Here is a 19,266-nt window from a genome sequence, read left to right on the forward strand (position 1 = left end):
GAAAGCCATTAAGCGGTAACAATACTCTCAAGCGGTCCTCCCGAGCAGATCCAGCAGCAATCTGCACTTGAACAAAAGTGCTTAAGAAGATAGAGAAATAAATAATTGGGCCCATTTATCTTCCTCCATTACAATATTGAGCAGGATACGTCCTCTTGTTTTTCTCCAAATCTATAAACACTGTATTATTGATTTACTTGCCATAAACCTCAACTACAGACATGTTATCCTCTTTGCACGTATTGGTGAGCAGGCAATTCTGCTGTCATTACTGGGCTGTTTGTCTGTACTGGTCTCTGGTGTGCGTAAGCAATCTTTCTCCGTTATATTGGCAACACTTTCCTGGCCACTGAAGATCATTCTTTGTGGGTATGCGTGGTGACTGTGCGTGGTGTTCAGGACATCAAATAAGCAGACATAAAATGCACCTGCTCTCCTTCTTAAATGTTAACTGTAACGGCCCACCGAGACCGTTTTTATGTCTTACACTTAATTTGCTCGGTAGCTGTATTGCTTCCCGCGGGTTTTATACGGGTTACAATACTGACACTACACTAAGCAGAATTTACATGCGTAATTATTCATGGGGATTAGTGTTGGAGAAATTATAATGTAAAAATAATGAGCTTAGTAAGTGATCTTATCAACCCTACTTCAATATGCTTCAAGTCAAATGATTAATAATTAATACATTCTTGGACTTCTTTCACATAAAGAGGTTCCTTTTAATAAAATAAAACCATTTCTTTTTCCCCCCCTCATATTTTTTTTTACATTATCGAGCCTCAGAGCTCATCTCCCGTTTACCTGATAGGCGCCGTGTTGTTGTGCTGCGTCCACCAGGACTTTGGCGGGTTGAGGTATCTGCACCACAGCTCCCAGTCGAAGCCCTGAGCAGACAGAGGGTATTCCTCGATCTCAAAGGTGTCATACTTGATGTTGTCAAATGAAGGCGAGACCACCCGGGTCCGGTCCTCCTTTATTCGCTGCAGAATAGGCTCCGCCCTGCAGAATGATAAAGTACAGATAGGAATGTGTTTATAAAGACAAAAGCAAATTATTGAAGAGATCGGTCTTCCGCTGCGAGCTGCAGGGATTAACGTGGTCTCTCCCATCATCTCACATCATGTTGTGAGAAGAATCAACACCATAAAGTATAGATTACTGGAAAAACAGTCTTTGTAGATGTGGTTTCATCACATTTTGACTCTGCATCAGCTACAAGCAGAGCTGTGCTAAGCCTGTCCGAACCTATGTCTTCCCCACCCAATGCACACATCTCCTGTGGTGTGCACAACCACACTGAGTTCTGTACCGCACAGGATGTGGCACTGGGCACTGCTCTCGTCATTCACTGCTAACGGGGGAAGTTTCTTCTGATCTGAGGTCATATTAGAAAGAACCGAGTAGCAAGGCAGGACAGGCAGGGTGTTTGTGGCTCCTGAGAGGGGTGAGAGGCTCATGTGTATTGGCGTGCTTCCCGATGCAGTGAGGGGGCGACTGGTGGCACCAGCTAAACCACCAGCTGGAGCGATTGGCACACGCATAATGGGGTCGGTGTGCCCACCAGCAGACACATCCATTTGTGCAGATTTGACAGGGAAGCACTGCTGCCCGGCTCCCAGGCAGGGACGTTAGGGGCCCAAAGGTTGTCTGTGAATACCCCACAAAGCTGTGGTGGGTCTTGAGTTAACTGCACAAAGCGATGCTAAGAGAGGTGTGTAGTGGAACCTGGGGGCACAAAATGCTTGTCCGGCTGTATTTGTAAGACCTGCGACTGATTGGCGACCTTTCTTTGTCTTTTCTGATTGACTGCAGGACAAGGAGGAAGAGCCTGCTGCTGTGCTGCTTTATCAACTACTCCCCCTGGAGGATCATGTGATAGTGTTACCTTGTTTTTTCTAATATTCCTGTGCAGCTTTCTGTTGAGCGAGGAGGAGTGAGCAAGCTTTCTAATAAGCTTTGATTCTTTTCCTCTAAAGAGACGTTTAGTGAAGAAATTACATTTTGTTCCAGTAGATATTTGTTTTACTCATTCATTATTTCACTTTGCTTTTACTTCTGTGCGGGTGTTGATTCTTTTGGTGTGCACATACTCTGTAGCAGCCTTTTTATTAAATGTATTTCTTTTAAAAAAAGACGGAAAGCTTTTGTTGAGCAATCATCTTAAAGCCGATACATGTGGTTCAGAACTAATTTGTGTGCTATTAATTTGGTCACAGTCGCTTCATTATGCATCTTTTTGTCATGTACAAATACAGTCATCTCAAAGACAGGATAATAAACTTCAGGTAACTGATCTAACATCCAAGACTGGACCCTAAAAATTCTGACTGCTCTAAATGTCCCTAAAGGATGGAAAAACAAACAGCACAAGACACAAAATGTTCACCTTGAATCATGTTTGAATTTTTGAGCCTTATTTGCCTCTTTGCTTTGTTTTGATTAAATAAATATAAAAGACCGTTTTTGTGGTCCTTTTTGTCTTTATTGAGCCTAAATCTCATTGGTGTATTTTCACAGTTTATGTTCCTGATTCTGCTCCGATTGGGCGGAGCAACCAAGTAATTTTATCCAGCTTTTATTTAGTTCAAAGCTCTGTTTCAGCAGTGTCATTATCTCAAAGTACCAAAATGCAAATGAAGAAGTCAAAAGAAAACAGAAAAGTCAAAAGGCCCCAGACACTGGCAGAGGAAACAGCCTAAATTATTCCTCTTCTATCTTATATTTGTCATGAATATTACTGATGCTGCCTGCTGTCAGCTGAAGATTCTTTGCCCTTAAGAACTTTATAACCCGGCTGCATGTTCGGGTTTGTTTGTTTTTGAAATTTGCATTTTAACAGTAGAGAAATAAAAAGTTCTTTAAACTGAATTTGAAGCCTAAAAAAGTCAAACATGTATTAAATATCACACGAATGAGTCTGTCTGGGGAATTGTCAGTTCAAGCTGGGAAATGAGACGGCCGTCTTGACTGGATCAGGAAGGTCATCCCGCTGGAGAGCAGCGAGCACAGAGCTGAATCAAGGACTGAAGGAGTGCAGCTGAAGGCTCATCAGAGACAGCAGAATCAGTGGAAGCAGTAAGGTGGTGTCTGGAATATGAAGTCCTTGAGAGATCCGATTCCATCCTACTTAGCCTTGTAAGCCATTCCAGAGCTGAGAATTGAATCGGAGAGTGAGTACAGGAAGTGGCTGGAAAATTCAGCGTTGGGGGGCTGAAGAGAGTCCAAAGAGTCCAACCAGAGCCAGGACTACAAATGAAGTCCTTGATCAAGTAATATGCAATTCAGCGGATGTTGACCACAAGGCTACGGGGCTGTGGTGGGATGATAACTTTGGCAAGTGGGACAGCTCTTAAGATTCATGGGGAGATGTTGGCAGCCTGGGCAGTGATCACACACAGAGGGAAAGAGCACTGCTGTTGAAAAGCTGAGCAGATCACAAGATGTCCTGCTGCAGATAACGTCTGTCCCCAAGCAGAGATGCTGTTTGTCTATTTTTAACTCTTCGGCATTCAAACGTCGGACATTTTGTGACATTTCTTTGTTAATTATGTGGTTCTTCCAGGAAACAGAGTAGGTTTGTGATATAAAAAAGAAAAGTTGAAAGATTGCAAAGCAGACATTTAAAAATGTTCCTGTTTTAAAAGACGATTTTTATTCATATTTAGTGAAACAGGATTTAAATCAAAGTGGGTTGCAAAGCAGCTTGCAGAAAAACATAGTCCTTCACTCAAAAGCAGGGCATAATTTTTTTTAGCAGGTATCTGTACTTGTTGTCTCTTTTCAGCCATTAAGGTGGACCTTTAGGGTTCCAACGTTCTCTTGTTTTTAAACCTGAGACACTTTTTAAGGAGTCATGTTCGACTGTATGAGCAGAACCCCGGACTGCCGCTTAAAGGTGTGAGCTGTGTCAGTTTAAAACACCCTGCATAACTGGATGGTCCATCTTCAAACTCATTCAGAGCAGACAGGCAGGAAGAATTCAGCACTGACATTTCTGATGAAGTGTGTGAAAAATGTTTGGAAAACAGAGTCTCTTAAAATGCTAGGCATATTCTGAGTCGTCCACTGATTGCACTTCTCTGCCACTAGATTACATAAAATATTCAAAGGGATTTCACCTCTGTGCATAAAATGTTCGACGAAGGCAGGAACTCTTTTAGTTTAATAGATTACAGACTTTCTGAGGTTAAAGTGAAGGATTAATATGAAGCTCAGGTTGTCTCCCTATCCACAATGAAGAAGTCTGCTACACTCCAGGAACATGGGGCAGCCCAAACGTTTGTCACGAGGCTCAAGGATTTAAGAAATATACCACAATCAGAAAAAAAGCAGATACAATGAGTCAAGCCATTTACCTGACAATGACAACAAAGTTAAAATGATTGGTTAATGGTCTAATCGAGCAACAGTATTCTAAGGTAATACCTTTCAAATATGATGTAATACAGTAATTTCTCCTTAATGTCAGAAAACACCAGCGTTCTTAAATGTTAGATTTTCTTTTAATTTACAGTGGCTTGCAAAAGTATTCGGCCCCCTTGAACTTTTCCACATTTTGTCACATTACAGCCACAAACATGAATCAATTTTATTGATTTGCAGTTATTTATTTGTAAAAAATGTTTGGTATCATGTATGATTTTTGTTCCACTTCTCACGTGTACACCACTTTGTGTTGGTCTTTCATGTGGAATTCCAATAAAATTGATTCATGTTTGTGGCTGTAATGTGACAAAATGTGGAAAAGTTCAAGGGGGCCGAATACTTTTGCAAGCCACTGTACATATTTTTGTATATCTCTACCTTTCTTTCCAAAAATCTAGAAAACAGATGTTTGAAAAAAAGTTTTTAATAGTCTTATCGAAAGTTCTTAAAGTTTAAGCATTATCAATATTAGCTTTAATTTCACGATCACTGTGTCACCAGCAAAATCTGAGAAGAACTGTTTTCTGACTCAAAATGAGATCTTTGCAAAATTGTGTGCTTGCTGTATCTCTGTCTTATCTAACAAAGCTGGGCACTCGGTTAATGCTAATGAGGCAGAACCTTACTGATCCTTTTGTGTTATTATTGATGTGAAGAAGACAAAGGCTGAGTGGAATGAGAAAAATCAGAGCCTTGCCTCTTCAATTTGTGGACTGCTAGAGGCTGTCATCTAAATGCAAACTACCACTGGCAGTTCCACGAGGGAGAAAACATAAACCTGGCACTGTGGCTCACAGTCATGCATGTTTGATCAGTTCAGGCCCACAGATGTATACGATAATAACATCAGAAATTCCCAGCATTAGAGAAGGGGGGGGTGGGGGGCTCTTTCATCCTGCACTCTGATTGTTCTTGGGCGGTAAACCTCGCCTATGGCTGAGTTTTTTTTTCATCCGCTCGCACATATAAACACAGCGAGCCCACACAGATAAGCCTGGAATCTTGATATAGGGGGAAATCTGGGATCCACCTAATTAGTGAGACCTTCACATCAAAGAAAGGTAAAGGCTGGAGTGTTCACACGGGGAAGCGCCACGTCAGCCGAGAGAAAATTATTCTCTCACAGCTGAATATTAAAACATGTAAGGTGCATCATCCTCTTCATGCAACTCATTCATTTAGCTGCAGATCTCCAGATAGATTAACCCCAGCCTCCGTGAACTGCAATTAGTTAATATATCTACAAATTTATGGCAAACAAATTAGTTATATTTGAACAACATATTAGCCAGGAGCAAGTGATTTAAAAAGATCCGTTTTAGAAAAAAAAGAAGTGTCTAATAAAATAACTTCACTTTCTGTGTTTGACATTTTTAACTTCATTTAATTTTTTGTAAACAATAAAAATTCAGAAAATAACTTTTTTTGTGTTGTCAAATGAAGATGAAGTTCCATCTTATGTTAATGGAGCAGCAGGTGTGCCATTACGTCATCTCTCAGCATAGACTAAGCTTTGAACTACAGTACTAACAGGGATGAGAAAGAGAGATCATACAGGGAGTGCAGAATTATTAGGCAAATGAGTATTTTGTCCACATCATCCTCTTCGTGCATGTTGTCTTACTCCAAGCTGTATAGGCTCGAAAGCCTACTACCAATTAAGCATATTAGGTGATGTGCATCTCTGTAATGAGAAGGGGTGTGGTCTAATGACATCAACACCCTATATCAGGTGTGCATAATTATTAGGCAACGTCCTTTCCTTTGGCAAAATGGGTCAAAAGAAGGACTTGACAGGCTCAGAAAAGTCAAAAATAGTGAGATATCTTGCAGAGGGATGCAGCAGTCTCAAAATTGCAAAGCTTCTGAAGCGTGATCATCGAACAATCAAGCGTTTCATTCAAAATAGTCAACAGGGTCGCAAGAAGCGTGTGGAAAAACCAAGGAGCAAAATAAGTGCCCATGAACTGAGAAAAGTCAAGCGTGCAGCTGCCAAGATGCCACTTGCCACCAGTTTGGCCATATTTCAGAGCTGCAACATCACTGGAGTGCCCAAAAGCACAAGGTGTGCAATACTCAGAGACATGGCCAAGGTAAGAAAGGCTGAAAGACGACCACCACTGAACAAGACACACAAGCTGAAACGTCAAGACTGGGCCAAGAAATATCTCAAGACTGGGTTTTCTAAGGTTTTATGGACTGATGAAATGAGAGTGAGTCTTGATGGGCCAGATGGATGGGCCCGTGGCTGGATTGGTAAAGGGCAGAGAGCTCCAGTCCGACGCCAGCAAGGTGGAGGTGGAGTACTGGTTTGGGCTGGTATCATCAAAGATGAGCTTGTGGGGCCTTTTCGGGTTGAGGATGGAGTCAAGCTCAACTCCCAGTCCTACTGCCAGTTTCTGGAAGACACCTTCTTCAAGCAGTGGTACAGGAAGAAGTCTGCATCCTTCAAGAAAAACATGATTTTCATGCAGGACAATGCTCCATCACACGCGTCCAAGTACTCCACAGCGTGGCTGGCAAGAAAGGGTATAAAAGAAGAAAAACTAATGACATGGCCTCCTTGTTCACCTGATCTGAACCCCATTGAGAACCTGTGGTCCATCATCAAATGTGAGATTTACAAGGAGGGAAAACAGTACACCTCTCTGAACAGTGTCTGGGAGGCTGTGGTTGCTGCTGCACGCAATGTTGATGGTGAACAGATCAAAACACTGACAGAATCCATGGATGGCAGGGTTTTGAGTGTCCTTGCAAAGAAAGGTGGCTATATTGGTCGCTGATTTGTTTTTGTTTTGTTTTTGAATGTCAGAAATGTATATTTGTGAATGTGGAGATGTTATATTGGTTTCACTGGTAAAAAGAAATCATTGAAATGGGTATATATTTGTTTTTTGTTAAGTTGCCTAATAATTATGCACAGTAATAGTCACCTGCACACACAGATATCCCCCTAAAATAGCTAAAACTAAAAACAAACTAAAAACTACTTCCAAAAACATTCAGCTTTGATATTAATGAGTTTTTTGGGTTCATTGAGAACATGGTTGTTGTTCAATAATAAAATTATTCCTCAAAAATACAACTTGCCTAATAATTCTGCACTCCCTGTATTCCTCCCATATTGGACATAAATTGTTAAATTCAGAATTTATCTTAAAATCCTTTTTACATACAAATTCTTGAATAATAGGTCGTATCTGAACGGGAGGCAGAGCCTTCAGTTTTCAGGCCCCTCTTCTGTGGAACCAGCTTCCAGTTTGGATTCAGGAGACAGACACTATCTCTACTTTTAAGATTAGGCTTCAAAATTTCCTTTTTGCTAAAGCATTTAGGCTACGTTCACTCTGCAGGTCTTAATGCTCAATTCCGATTTTTTGATCAAATCCCATTTTTTTGTCTGCTCGTTCACACTACAATTAAAATGCGACAGCAAACGCGCTCTAGTGTGAACGCTCAAAGCGGCCCACATGCACAAAAGAAGACGTCACACACAATGCGCTGTTTAGACCCAGAGCAACAGTATTGTTTGACTGATGGCCCTTAATATAAAGACTTCAGACTTTATATTTCCCAATTTTTGCTTTAAGTTATTTTGTTATTTACATAATAATGTGAATAACCTAGAGCTGGGCGATAGAACGATAATGATATGTATCGCGATATAACTTTTTCTCGATAGAAAAATTAAACTATTGCGATAGACCTCGCCGCTCTTGTCCTCTTAAAAAAAAAAAAAAAAAAAAAGAACAGCCAATCCAAATTACGTAGCGCAGAGCTGAACCAATCACAGGAAGAGCCATAGAAGTTCCGTAGTGTGAAGGTATTTCGGCTATTTCAAGTCTGACAAAAAACAGAGTAGCGTGCACTGTAAATTGTGCCGAAAGCAAGTCTGGAAATACAATAAACTGGTGCATGCGTCACACTGTGCGCCACGTTATTGTTTCGGTGAAATGAATTTCTACAATACTGTTACTGTTAATTCTACTCTCTGCAGTGTTTAAATGCTTACACATACACACAGTTACTGTCCCTCCACACATACGACTCGGTTCTGCTTCTATGCCCCAGCTTTGTTTACTTTTTCCCACCGAGGCTTCTAGACTTCTGATTGGCCAATATTTCTGCACGGTTAGGAATCTAGCGCCACCTGCTGCTTTGGCATGTTCATAGCAGCGTTTTCCTTCATTTCTGCCTTTATGTGTGGACGGGATTATTTTTTAAAACGAAAATGGAAAATCTCCGTTTTCAAAAATACCCGTGTACGTGTGGACGTAGCCTCAGTCTCTGACTGGAAGCGCTAATTCGTCATTCGGCTTTTGTCAGACTAAAGTAACTGTTAAAACTGTTTGAAAAGCTAAGCTATACAACAAGGAGAGATTGAGAATTTCCTTTTAGTTCTCAGTTTATTTGATATTGACAAAAGTTAGTCAGTTTTGTCTGTTCTTCTGTAAAACAAACTAAGATTTATTTTTAGAATTAATCTTTTGTTTCTAAGTGGAATTGACAGTTTAGTCTGTTTCGTTTGTTCTATTTTGAAACTTAAATGCTTTAGCGGCTGCCTTTTGTGTAGTTTGCAATATTTGCCTTTATTTATCTGAAAAAGTCTCATGTTCCTTAAGTACATCTACCCTGTTGAACTTATTATGGGAAATAAATATTTAAATAAAAACAAGCTGCTGATTATTTCACATTTTACTTGTGAGCAACGGCACATTTAAATCTTACAAATATAGTTATTTGGCTTATATCGTGATAGATATCGTTATCGCCTGAAATGAAAAAACATATCGTGATATGAAAAAATCTTATATCGCCCAGCTCTAGAATAACCTAATAATGATCCTTATTGCTGTTTTAGAGGAGCGGTGCTTCAAAGGATAGTTGCAGATTTCTGTCAGAATCTGCAGATTATACAGTACAAATAAAATGTTCACGTTTCTCCAACGTTGTCTTCCCAACAGTTTCACTGACATCAGGATGGCCAGGAAGCCTTCGCGATGTCTTCTCCGGCGCTGATAATTGGCGTCTGTCTTGTGTCGGTGACGTAAAAGACGGATTTAATGCGACATGACCATCAAACAGCAGTCGTTTTCTAAAACATCAGATATGTATGGGATTCAGCACCACATACGAAAGTGAGATTATAGAGGATTACTGTGATAACAGCCGGACAGTCTCTCTAACATAAAACACCCTATAATTACTGGACTTTGATTCAAAATAGACAACACTGCCGATAATTGCAATGGATGGTAGAGGCAATTATGCAGATCGAGCAGTCAGTGCTTTGTGGGTAATTATACAGCAATTTCTCAATTTCTGCAAAAAGAAATGTAGAATCTTCCAGAGGGTGGCCGAGATTCGGAGCACAGGAAGGAGCGTGGAAAATAAAGGTTTAGGAGGAAGGTGTCAGCAGAGGAAGACAAATGTTACGGTCGCTGACCTCTAGTGGCTCTCCCTCTGTAGAAGAGTTGTTTTTCTCCTTTTCTTGTGTTGCAGGTCTGCCTCATGAGCCGCAGCTGAGGTGTGTTCCAGCTCGTCAGCCACGGCATATAGGCTGCCATCCTAAACTGCCACACCCCCTGCCATTTTCCCCATGTTTGCCAGAGCTGTGAGCTGTAGAGTTTTGGGCAGCGGGCCTTAGTGTGTATGTGTGTGAGAACTTACCCTCTGTGAACTTTGGTTTTTCTTTCTTTTATTGTAAGCAAAGGTGTACCCTTATTGTGTTAATTAGTTTCTCATTGTTTAAGCAGGTAGGGGTTCTCTGCCATTTTTGTTTCAACTGTTTTCTCCTGGTTTGGTTAGACAGGGAGCTCAGCCATTGTATTTTGTTTTGGTTAGTGAGTACTTGGTTTTGATTTCTAGCTAAAGTGGGGTGTTTTGTTTATTGTTTTGGCCTTGGAGACCCTGAAGAAAAGAGCTTCCCTGTGCTTGTTTTACTGTAGTAGTTTTAGGCAATAAATCTTGTATACTGACATCTATTTCTCCAGTAGTTCATGTGTTCCCTCTCACTTTGTGTTACCCCTCGCTCCAGTCGACACTTCGTTCTTAAGTGGGGCGTAACAGTACATACATGCCAACATACATGCACTTCATCATGTAATTATGTTTTGCCACCATATTTGGCGATGACTAGGAGCCCATATAGAGAATATGAGATTATAGAGGATTACTGTGATAACAGCCGGACAGTCTCTCTAACATAAAACACCCTATAATTACTGGACTTTGATTCAAAATAGACAACACTGCCGATAATTGCAATGGATGGTAGAGGCAATTATGCAGATCGAGCAGTCAGTGCTTTGTGGGTAATTATACAGCAATTTCTCAATTTCTGCAAAAAGAAATGTAGAATCTTCCAGAGGGTGGCCGAGATTCGGAGCACAGGAAGGAGCGTGGAAAATAAAGGTTTAGGAGGAAGGTGTCAGCAGAGGAAGACAAATGAAAGAGACGGAGAAGAAAGTAACACAGAAGAGCAGAGGCGTGCCCGCTGCTTTGTCATTACTACAAGTGAAATCACATGCGTTACTGGGAGCGTTAATAACACTGGCACAAATACAACAGCGGCTATTATGGCAGTGACGAGCGGCACAACAAGAAACATTTAAACACAAAAACACATTGTCAACAAAGTGTGCTTAAAGAGAGGGGAAAGTGGACGGAAAAAGCCTCGTTCGCTGGCTGAGCTCTTTTGTGTCTCAGCCAAGAGTGATTTTATTAGCCACAGACAAATACCCCCACTGTGGCAATACGTAGGAGGTTTGTGTCAGAGCTTCGTACAGGGAGGGAGGGAGGACTGGAGTGGGTGGACGAGTGGAGGGTTAGGAACCTTGTAAGTGTCTCTCGTCGAATGTGAAGCACACAGCAGCAGCAAATGTTATTTTGGATCCAACCCAGACAGTAAGATGAAGCACGCTGAAGAGCAAAAAGCAAGGCAGCACACACAAACGTGTTACCTGCAAATCGATGTTGAACTCGTGTGTGTGCGTGTGTGAGACATTCTGGCGGCTGTCAGAATGATTAACGGGTGCAAAGCAGTGTTTTTAAGAAAGGACCCCGAGGTCGCAAAGTGTCCTCGGCTCAAAGAGGCTGCTAGGAAGCAAAACAGCACTTGACAGAAGAGCTGACGTGTTACGGAGCTCAGCTGCCCCAAGACTGTCACGTGTTACACACAACCAGTTATGCTAATGGGGTCAGTAATTAACTACTGCTCTCATTACTTAAGGTGCTTAATGGATTCATTAGGAAGTATTTCAACTGTGTGTCAACATGCTCGTCTCTGGCATCACGCGTGCTTGCAATTATTTAAACTCCAGCCTTAAGAGTGGGTTATTTCCAGGAAATAAAAGTGTCCTCATTAAAATGCAAATACATGCGACTCATCAGATTACCTGCTGTAACTAGGAAGCAAGGTTTAAATATTTAAACTTTCAGCAGGAAATGCAGGCAGGCCAAAATATCCCAAATAGTTGGAATAACGAATCTTTAACCTATAGTCAGTCTATACCTCAGGTGGCACATTGATAAGCCTTCTAGTTCAAAGAATTGCTCCTAAACTGTGTGACAAGTGGGATATTTGTGAGCATGCACTGCTGCGAATTGTTGTGGAAGTGTCGGTTAGCGAGCGTCCACGGGAATTTGAAGCCGGAGTAAGGAAACTGGAACTGTCGGGAAATCGATGTAGAACACGAATTTCTGTCAGTGTTACGATCACGAGAAAGTAAATAAAATAAAATCAAGACAGCGGTACGAGAGTAGCTTTTGTAATAAGGAAGTGCTCTGAATATGTCAAATCTCAAACTGTTTATTAGTCCAAAACCAGAACTGTGAGCATTTCTAAGTAGGCATGACATCATTTTTAATTTTACATAACCAGATGTGATACTATGAGTTCATACTCTGTTATGAACATGATGTTTATTAGCATCATTTTAATATATAGACAAGTAAAGAAGGTCACTACTGCTCCAGTAATGTATAGCATTTCAGTAATTACAGTTACCTTTCCTGAAAAACAGGGAAAGACTTTACTTTTGTCCGATATTCAAACAATACAGCACATTTACATCACTGATTATAGTTCAGCCCATAAGATGAACGGCACTCTGTGCTCGTAAGCAGGAAGGAGGACTCACCTTTAGCAGCTTGACAGCGATGAGTTTCACATCAGCTGCTCACAGTGTGGTGGTGTTGGATCGTTCTGTTTTTGTTCACCTTTTCCTGTTTTATTTTGAAAACATTGGTTTCTGTTCCTGTCAATTTTTATTCCTCGCTTTGCTCATTTTCCATCCTGGTTAGTTGTTTGCCCCGCCCTGATTAGTCTCACCTGTGCTGGCTTCCACAGTGTATACTGCCTATGCTGCCTGGCACCTTTGCACACCGCACGTGTAAATATATTCTTTTCTTAACGCAGCCGTTCACACCAACTGCGTAATTTTGCAGGATGAATTTGTGATTTTGTTTTTTCAGATCATCTCATGGGTGACGTTCAGGTAATGCTGCTCCACACGTCCAACACTCAGATCTGGATTTGATGTAATCAAGGTGGAATTTAATCAAAACTAGAGCTTACTTCATGAAACGGAGCCAAGAAGACAAAGTGGACGGTGAGGGAGTCAGTGTTAAAACATTCAACCTTAAAAATTACATGCAGCTGCCACTTGGCTTCAAATGAAGCAGAAAATGTAAAACCTCAATAACTAGTAAATGTCCTTTCATATTTCTGGAATGGCTATAACTGGGAGCGACGTTGCTAGTTATCATTATGATGCCACTTCATCTCATACTGACTGACTTATTCACCTCAGCTGCTTAAGATCACCGTCTTTCCCCCGTGCTCCTGCTACGTACACTGGATTATATTTTTTATACAAGTATTTTCTGTATCGGTTTCATATTAAAAGCCCTCTTCAGCTTCATAAACCGGTTAATATTTTGAGGATATTCTCACAGTTATCAGAGTGAGAGAGTCATTTCTCACAGGGACTGTAAGAGATGTTAAACTGTCGCCGTTGCAGAGTCGTACCGTACAGCAGATTGAACTGTCAGAAGTGATTTACTCATCAGTGTGCAGCTAAACAGTGAATCCATTAAAAATGATGGCAGCCTGTTCCAACCAGCACATTAACTCTGATAAAACCGGCAGTTTTTGACAAAATGCAAAAGTTACTGAAAGTCATTCACTCAATTCTGCAAATACTGTCAGACAACAACGACTGTGGCACACACAACGAAGAAAGTCACAGAAAATGCGTCTCTTAAGCCGGTAAGAATGATGGACTTTAATCTCTTGTTTTACTTCTTGAGTAAATTTTGTCAGAGGTGTGGACTCGAGTCACATGACTTGGACTCGAGTCAGACTTGAGTCATTAATTTTATGACTTTAGACTTGACTTGAAAAAATGTTCTAAGACTTGTGACTTGACTTGGACTTTTACACCAATGACTTGGGACTTGAATTGGACTTGAACCGGTTTACTTGAAAAGACTTGATATTTCACCCCAAATATAAAATTTAACATGCATATTATATAGAGATTGAAAATGTGACGTCATTCACGGGTAGAACCGCAAAGGATTCTGGGAACTCGTGGCAAGCGGCACTAGCGCACGCAGGCTTTCAATTAAAATCAGTTATACAGCGATAAAAAGAAACACAAGAAGCTGTTGTATTATTAACTGCAATAGCCGGTCGCATGACAGCCACGGGAAGCCGACGGGTAAAGAGATCGGTTGTTATCGGATTACCTCGTTGAAGAGAAATTGTTCGAGCCATGTTTCCGAAGTAACAAAGACGCGACGGATGGCCTGGATTGCAGCCATTCAAAGGTCAAATATAACGTCCCAGAACACTCCAGCTCACAGGTTAGTCTGCTCCAAGCATTTACACAAAGGTCAGTGTTTTTTAGTAGTTAATACGTCACTTTCATAACATAATTGGTGATATAGGTTACAAGCAAGTCTGGCACTGAACAGAAATTGTCGCGCTATGCTCCTTTATTTATTGTGCATAAATAGTGAATTGTCCTGACACAATATTGTGTTTCGCTTCTGTTATTATGGTACATTGACAAAAACATATACTTTTATTCACAGGATAAAACAGGTTTGTATCACTAATTGTCCAGTACGATTACAGCATACAATATTGTTGTTACTGCTACATTTCTGTGATGAACCAGAAATTATTTCCACTGCTAATTAATTACCGTTGAGCTCAAAGGTCCTATTAATAAACGGTTAAGGAATGTGTATTTATGACGACGATTTGTGAGACTGGTAAACTTATGATACGTACGATGGTCTTTCGTTCTACACGGTGCATTTCAAGGTCCTGTACCCATCCGTCGGTAAACTGTACCTGGGCTTGTTGCAGTGACCGGAAGTTACTAAACTTCATGAGTGTGTGCACTCACTCCAAGAACCGTATAATTATAAATATGCATATAAATATGCTAAGATGAGATAGCTGACTTCATCTAACTAGCAAATGTTGTCCAGGCTACGTTGGTGATGCAGTTTTTTTTTAATGTGTATGATATTTTTGTCATGCGATTTTAAAGCTGGTCCTACAACCGCATCCAAGAATAACATGCAGCTTATCTCAGAACTGTCGGTGAAAATTATTCTTGGAGCTAGGTTTAATTGAGCTGCATTTTAAAGAGGTGCAATTTCACAATTTGTGTATATTTTCTAAGTTCACTATTTTGTCATGTGTTGAGAAAAACACAGATTTTAAAATTACATGGTCTAATATTTACATTTAGCATAACTGCAACATGCTTTTTTCGTTTTTTTTTTAAAGACTCGAAAGGACTTGAAATTCAAAGTTTCAGACTTGTGACTTGACTCGGACTTTTACACCAGTGACTTGAGACTCGACTCTGACTTGCCTGACATTACTTGAGACTTGACTTGAGACTTGAGGATAAAGACTTGAGACTTACTTGAGACTTGCAAAACAATGACTTGGTCCCACCTCTGAATTTTGTGAATATCAGAATAACAGTGAAACACACCTGAGACCACTCAAGCCAAATAAGCTGAAATCCTGAGAAAGGGAAAGAAAGCAGATGAGACCTGGAAAACATATTTAGTAAACCGGAAAGCTTATTTGTCTGATTTGTTACCATTACATGCAGGACTGCCCGCTGCCCTCACCCTGATTCAGGTGCACTTTCTAACTCAACTCAGCAATTAGCACTAGTTCTGCACTGATGGCCAGAGACAAGTTAAAGCTGAGGGTCACCTTCAAATGTAAACACAGTATAAAAACTTCAGCAAGTCTTTGAGCTGTCACTTGAAAGCCTCATGCAAAGAAATCAATTTAGATTAGAAAAAAGATTTGCTGTTGCTCACAAAGCACGAGATGGATATACAAATCTATCACCACCAAGTGTCAAGAACTGAGTGAGAAGCATCATCAAGAAAGTCAAAGAGAGCCACAAGTACAGAACAAGCCTGACAGAGGTAGAAAGAGAAAGACTTCAAAGACTTTAGGAAGAAAACTAGGGAGAGATGTGTTTAACTACCCCAGACCCTGCAGAGGAATAGACTGTGCGGCTGCACACCAAGAAAAAGTCCACTTCTGTAGATAAAACTAAAGGTCTTTGGCCACAGAGATGCTACTTATGTTTAGACAAGGGAGAGGCACCACAGTCCCCACAGTGAAACACAATAGTGGAAGTATTATGCTGTGGATGCGTCAGTGCTTCTGGAACTTGGAACTAGTGACGGTGGAAGAAAGAAAGATATGTGACAACTTTAAATGAAAACTTCAAGCAGTCAGCAGCAAAACTGGGTCTGGGTTGTTCTTCTTCTTGTCCTGTTCAATACGACGACTAAAAACATACGCTGGTGCTGGTGAAGAACTCCCTCCAGAAGCTGATTCTGTTTATCTGGATGCTACATTAAGATGAAAAGACTTTTTGGGATTTTCTTATCTGGACATTTAAGCATGCGTCAGACACCAAGTGAACGTTATGTACTGGCCTGCATGAAGCCCTGACTAGGATCCCATTGAAAATCTGTAGAGAGAACAGGGGACCACGGTCCATGTCAGAGGAACATCAAATCTGGAAGAGATGAGAGACTCAACATAGAAGAATGGGATGGGATTGCTCAGGAGGCGTGTGTGAGACTTGCTGAGAACGACAACAAATTACTGCAGGCTGCCGTCCGGCAAAAAGGACACACAAGTAGACTCGGTGCTGGAATGAAGAAGTGCAGGAAAATATTTAAAGGAAGAGTTTAGCAAAGACAAAGTGGGATAACCAGGCAGACAGGAGTACTGGAAGGTTAGGTGTACAGGAAGGAGAGAGGTGGCAAAGGAAAAGGGTTACAGAGACTTGTATGTAAAGCTGGAAGGTTTGGTGAGGACGAGCTGAGATGAATGCAGATCTGCTGTGGCGTTCACAGGTGTATAAGCTAATGTGTGTGCTGATAATAAAAGATATCGTTTCTTCTTTTAATGCTAAGGATGGAGCACGCTTCTTATCCTGCTCAGCTAACAGACTACAGTTTACTGTGCTGACAGTAAGGGCCGAGAGGTGACGGCTGTGACAGTCCAGCATATTGACATGAAGAATTAACATGAAAATGGCTTAAAAGTGTTCTTTGTACTTAGAAAAGCAGAAGTTCTAGTAATGCTAGTCTGTTACTAGTCTGTGTATGTGAAGATGACATGTGGCTGTCTTTTCACAACCATTTAGTAACCAACTGGATGGTGATTAAACACATGAAAAAACACAAACAATGCCAGACCCATTTAATTTCTTTGCTGAATTATTCCGATCAACATTTCTCACATTTCCTGAGACGGTTTGACTGAAGCGTCTCACGATTTCTGCAGATTGTGAGAATCTTTCTGTGATATTTGGTTCTGTAGATGAAGAAATCCCCAAGTTCCTCACACAAATACTCTGAAGCATATTGTTGCTAAACTATTTGCTCACACAGTCATTCACATAGTGGTAACATGTCCACATCTCTGCTTCTGAAAGACTCAACCTCCAGTGAACCTCGAGAGCATCTCACTGCCGAGGGACTCCTCTATCAATCCTTTATCTGAGGCCTGATTTGAAACTATTGGCAACAACAGTGTGAGCTGCATATGAAAGTTCCAGCTTGAACCAGTTGTACACAGAAACATCAAAACCCTCAGAAAGCAGCTTCAAAGGCTTTGGACCGATCTTCAAAGCGCGCAGCGCAGTGTTGCATTTTAGCCGCTGAATTAAACATGTTTCCAAGTCATGCAGCCGTAACTGGAGCACTGAGGTGTAAGCTCCGTAGGTCAAAGTTGTCCTCATGAGTTAAAGTTTATCAATGATTTATATACGACATCACTAAGAAAGTGACACCGCTGAATGGAAATGGAAAGGAACTGTGTGAGGACTCAGGCTCTCTCTTGACATTAGGTTTAAATGTGTTCAAACAGAGAATGATTTTTAACCATCGCCTTTGTTTATATTGGGTTATTCTGGGCTACTGACTAAGTACTTGTGATAGCAAAGCGGAGACGTTTGTGTTCTTTTTTTTTCACATTTCCAGAACGCATTTTTATCATGCTGTTAGTATTTACAGCCAGATAAACAATGAATCTCTCTCTCTGTTGCTGCAAGTGAAGGATTACCTCATGATCTTGTTCCCAAGTGATGGGAACGTGGAGCAGGAGATGAAAAGTCGGATTGGTGCGGCATCAGCTTTAATGCGGGCCTCGTATCAGGCTATTGGGGTGAAGAGAGAGCTCAGCACTGGCAAAGCTTCCAATTTAGCAGTCATTCTGTGCTGTAACCCTCACCTATCGTCATCAGCTCTGACTGGTGACCGAAAGAATGTGGCCAAAATGAGTTTCCTCTGCAGGGCGGCTGAGCTCAGCTTTACAGATAATTTGAGAGAAGAGCAGCTCCTCCACATGGAGGTGGTTTGGGCATCTGAGGTGATGTCTGCATCAGTGGTCATCACTATGGAAACATATTTATAAACTCTTATTTGGCCCAGAAGTGTCTCAGAAGTGTCTCTTATGGAGCAACTGGGAAAGTATGTATGTATGAATAAAATGAAGAGTGTGATCTGTTCTGATATTCTAAATAATAAAAGAAACAACATGTCAATAATAACTTTTATATTGATTTTGTTTTGATAAAACATTTTAAAGTTTGTGGATGAAGAGAACCTTGAAGAGACGTGCACCTACGCTCCTTCTTTTCCGAAGCATTTGATGTGCTAAGGTGGCAAACCGAGCTCACGAATACTGCTGGATATTAGCAACGACTAAAACCCAATGCTATGCCAGCAATTCTGACCCTCAAGAAGTCTTAATGTCCTTAGATAGCGAGTTTAATCACTTTAAGAAACATGAAAGAAGGAATATTACGAGTAATGTAGCCCTGAAAGCCAAGCAGTTGTCACATCCTGAGCTTCCTGATCACAGAGGAGTGTCGGGTCACTCAGCTCAGCAGTCTATAAGCCAATTAGACCCCTCCTCCACACACACACACACACACACACACACACACACACACACACACACACACACACACACACACACACATCACTCTCTCATGTGATGATCTTCTCTTTGATGTACAGTTTGAGTAATGTCTGTAATGTTGTTACGCTCGGGTTCAAACTGAAACGACTGAACAGAGATGTCTCAGCACTCGATGTCGCCGGTCAGATGGTGTTTCAGTGTAAACAACAAACGCTGCTCACAAGTTAAAGGATTTTATGTTTCTAAACTGACACAAAGTAAGACAACTGTTTGTTTTCTAAAAAGCATCAGATCCTAATTGCTGAAGTTAAAGTTAATCTGCAGGACAACCTTTACAA

At 41.0% G+C, this 19,266-nt stretch overlaps 1 protein-coding gene across 2 annotated transcripts in view; it reads right to left on the reverse strand.

The window, feature by feature from the left end:
* Positions 1–19,266, reverse strand: part of galnt18a (UDP-N-acetyl-alpha-D-galactosamine:polypeptide N-acetylgalactosaminyltransferase 18a) — a 181,045-nt gene that overhangs the window by 54,740 nt on the left and 107,039 nt on the right. For both annotated transcript variants that reach the window (XM_086302125.1, XM_086302124.1), the window contains exon 5: positions 808–1,005. In XM_086302125.1, coding sequence (XP_086158251.1) covers positions 808–1,005 — 198 coding nt within the window. The remainder of the gene's footprint in view (positions 1–807; positions 1,006–19,266) is intronic.

This window comes from Aulonocara sp. 'chitande type north' Nkhata Bay, linkage group LG7 (genome assembly GCF_057382095.1).
Source record: "Aulonocara sp. 'chitande type north' Nkhata Bay isolate Kocher_YH1m ecotype deep benthic linkage group LG7, A_spYH_male_GT1.1, whole genome shotgun sequence".
Classification (NCBI taxonomy): Eukaryota; Metazoa; Chordata; class Actinopteri; order Cichliformes; family Cichlidae; genus Aulonocara; species Aulonocara sp. 'chitande type north' Nkhata Bay.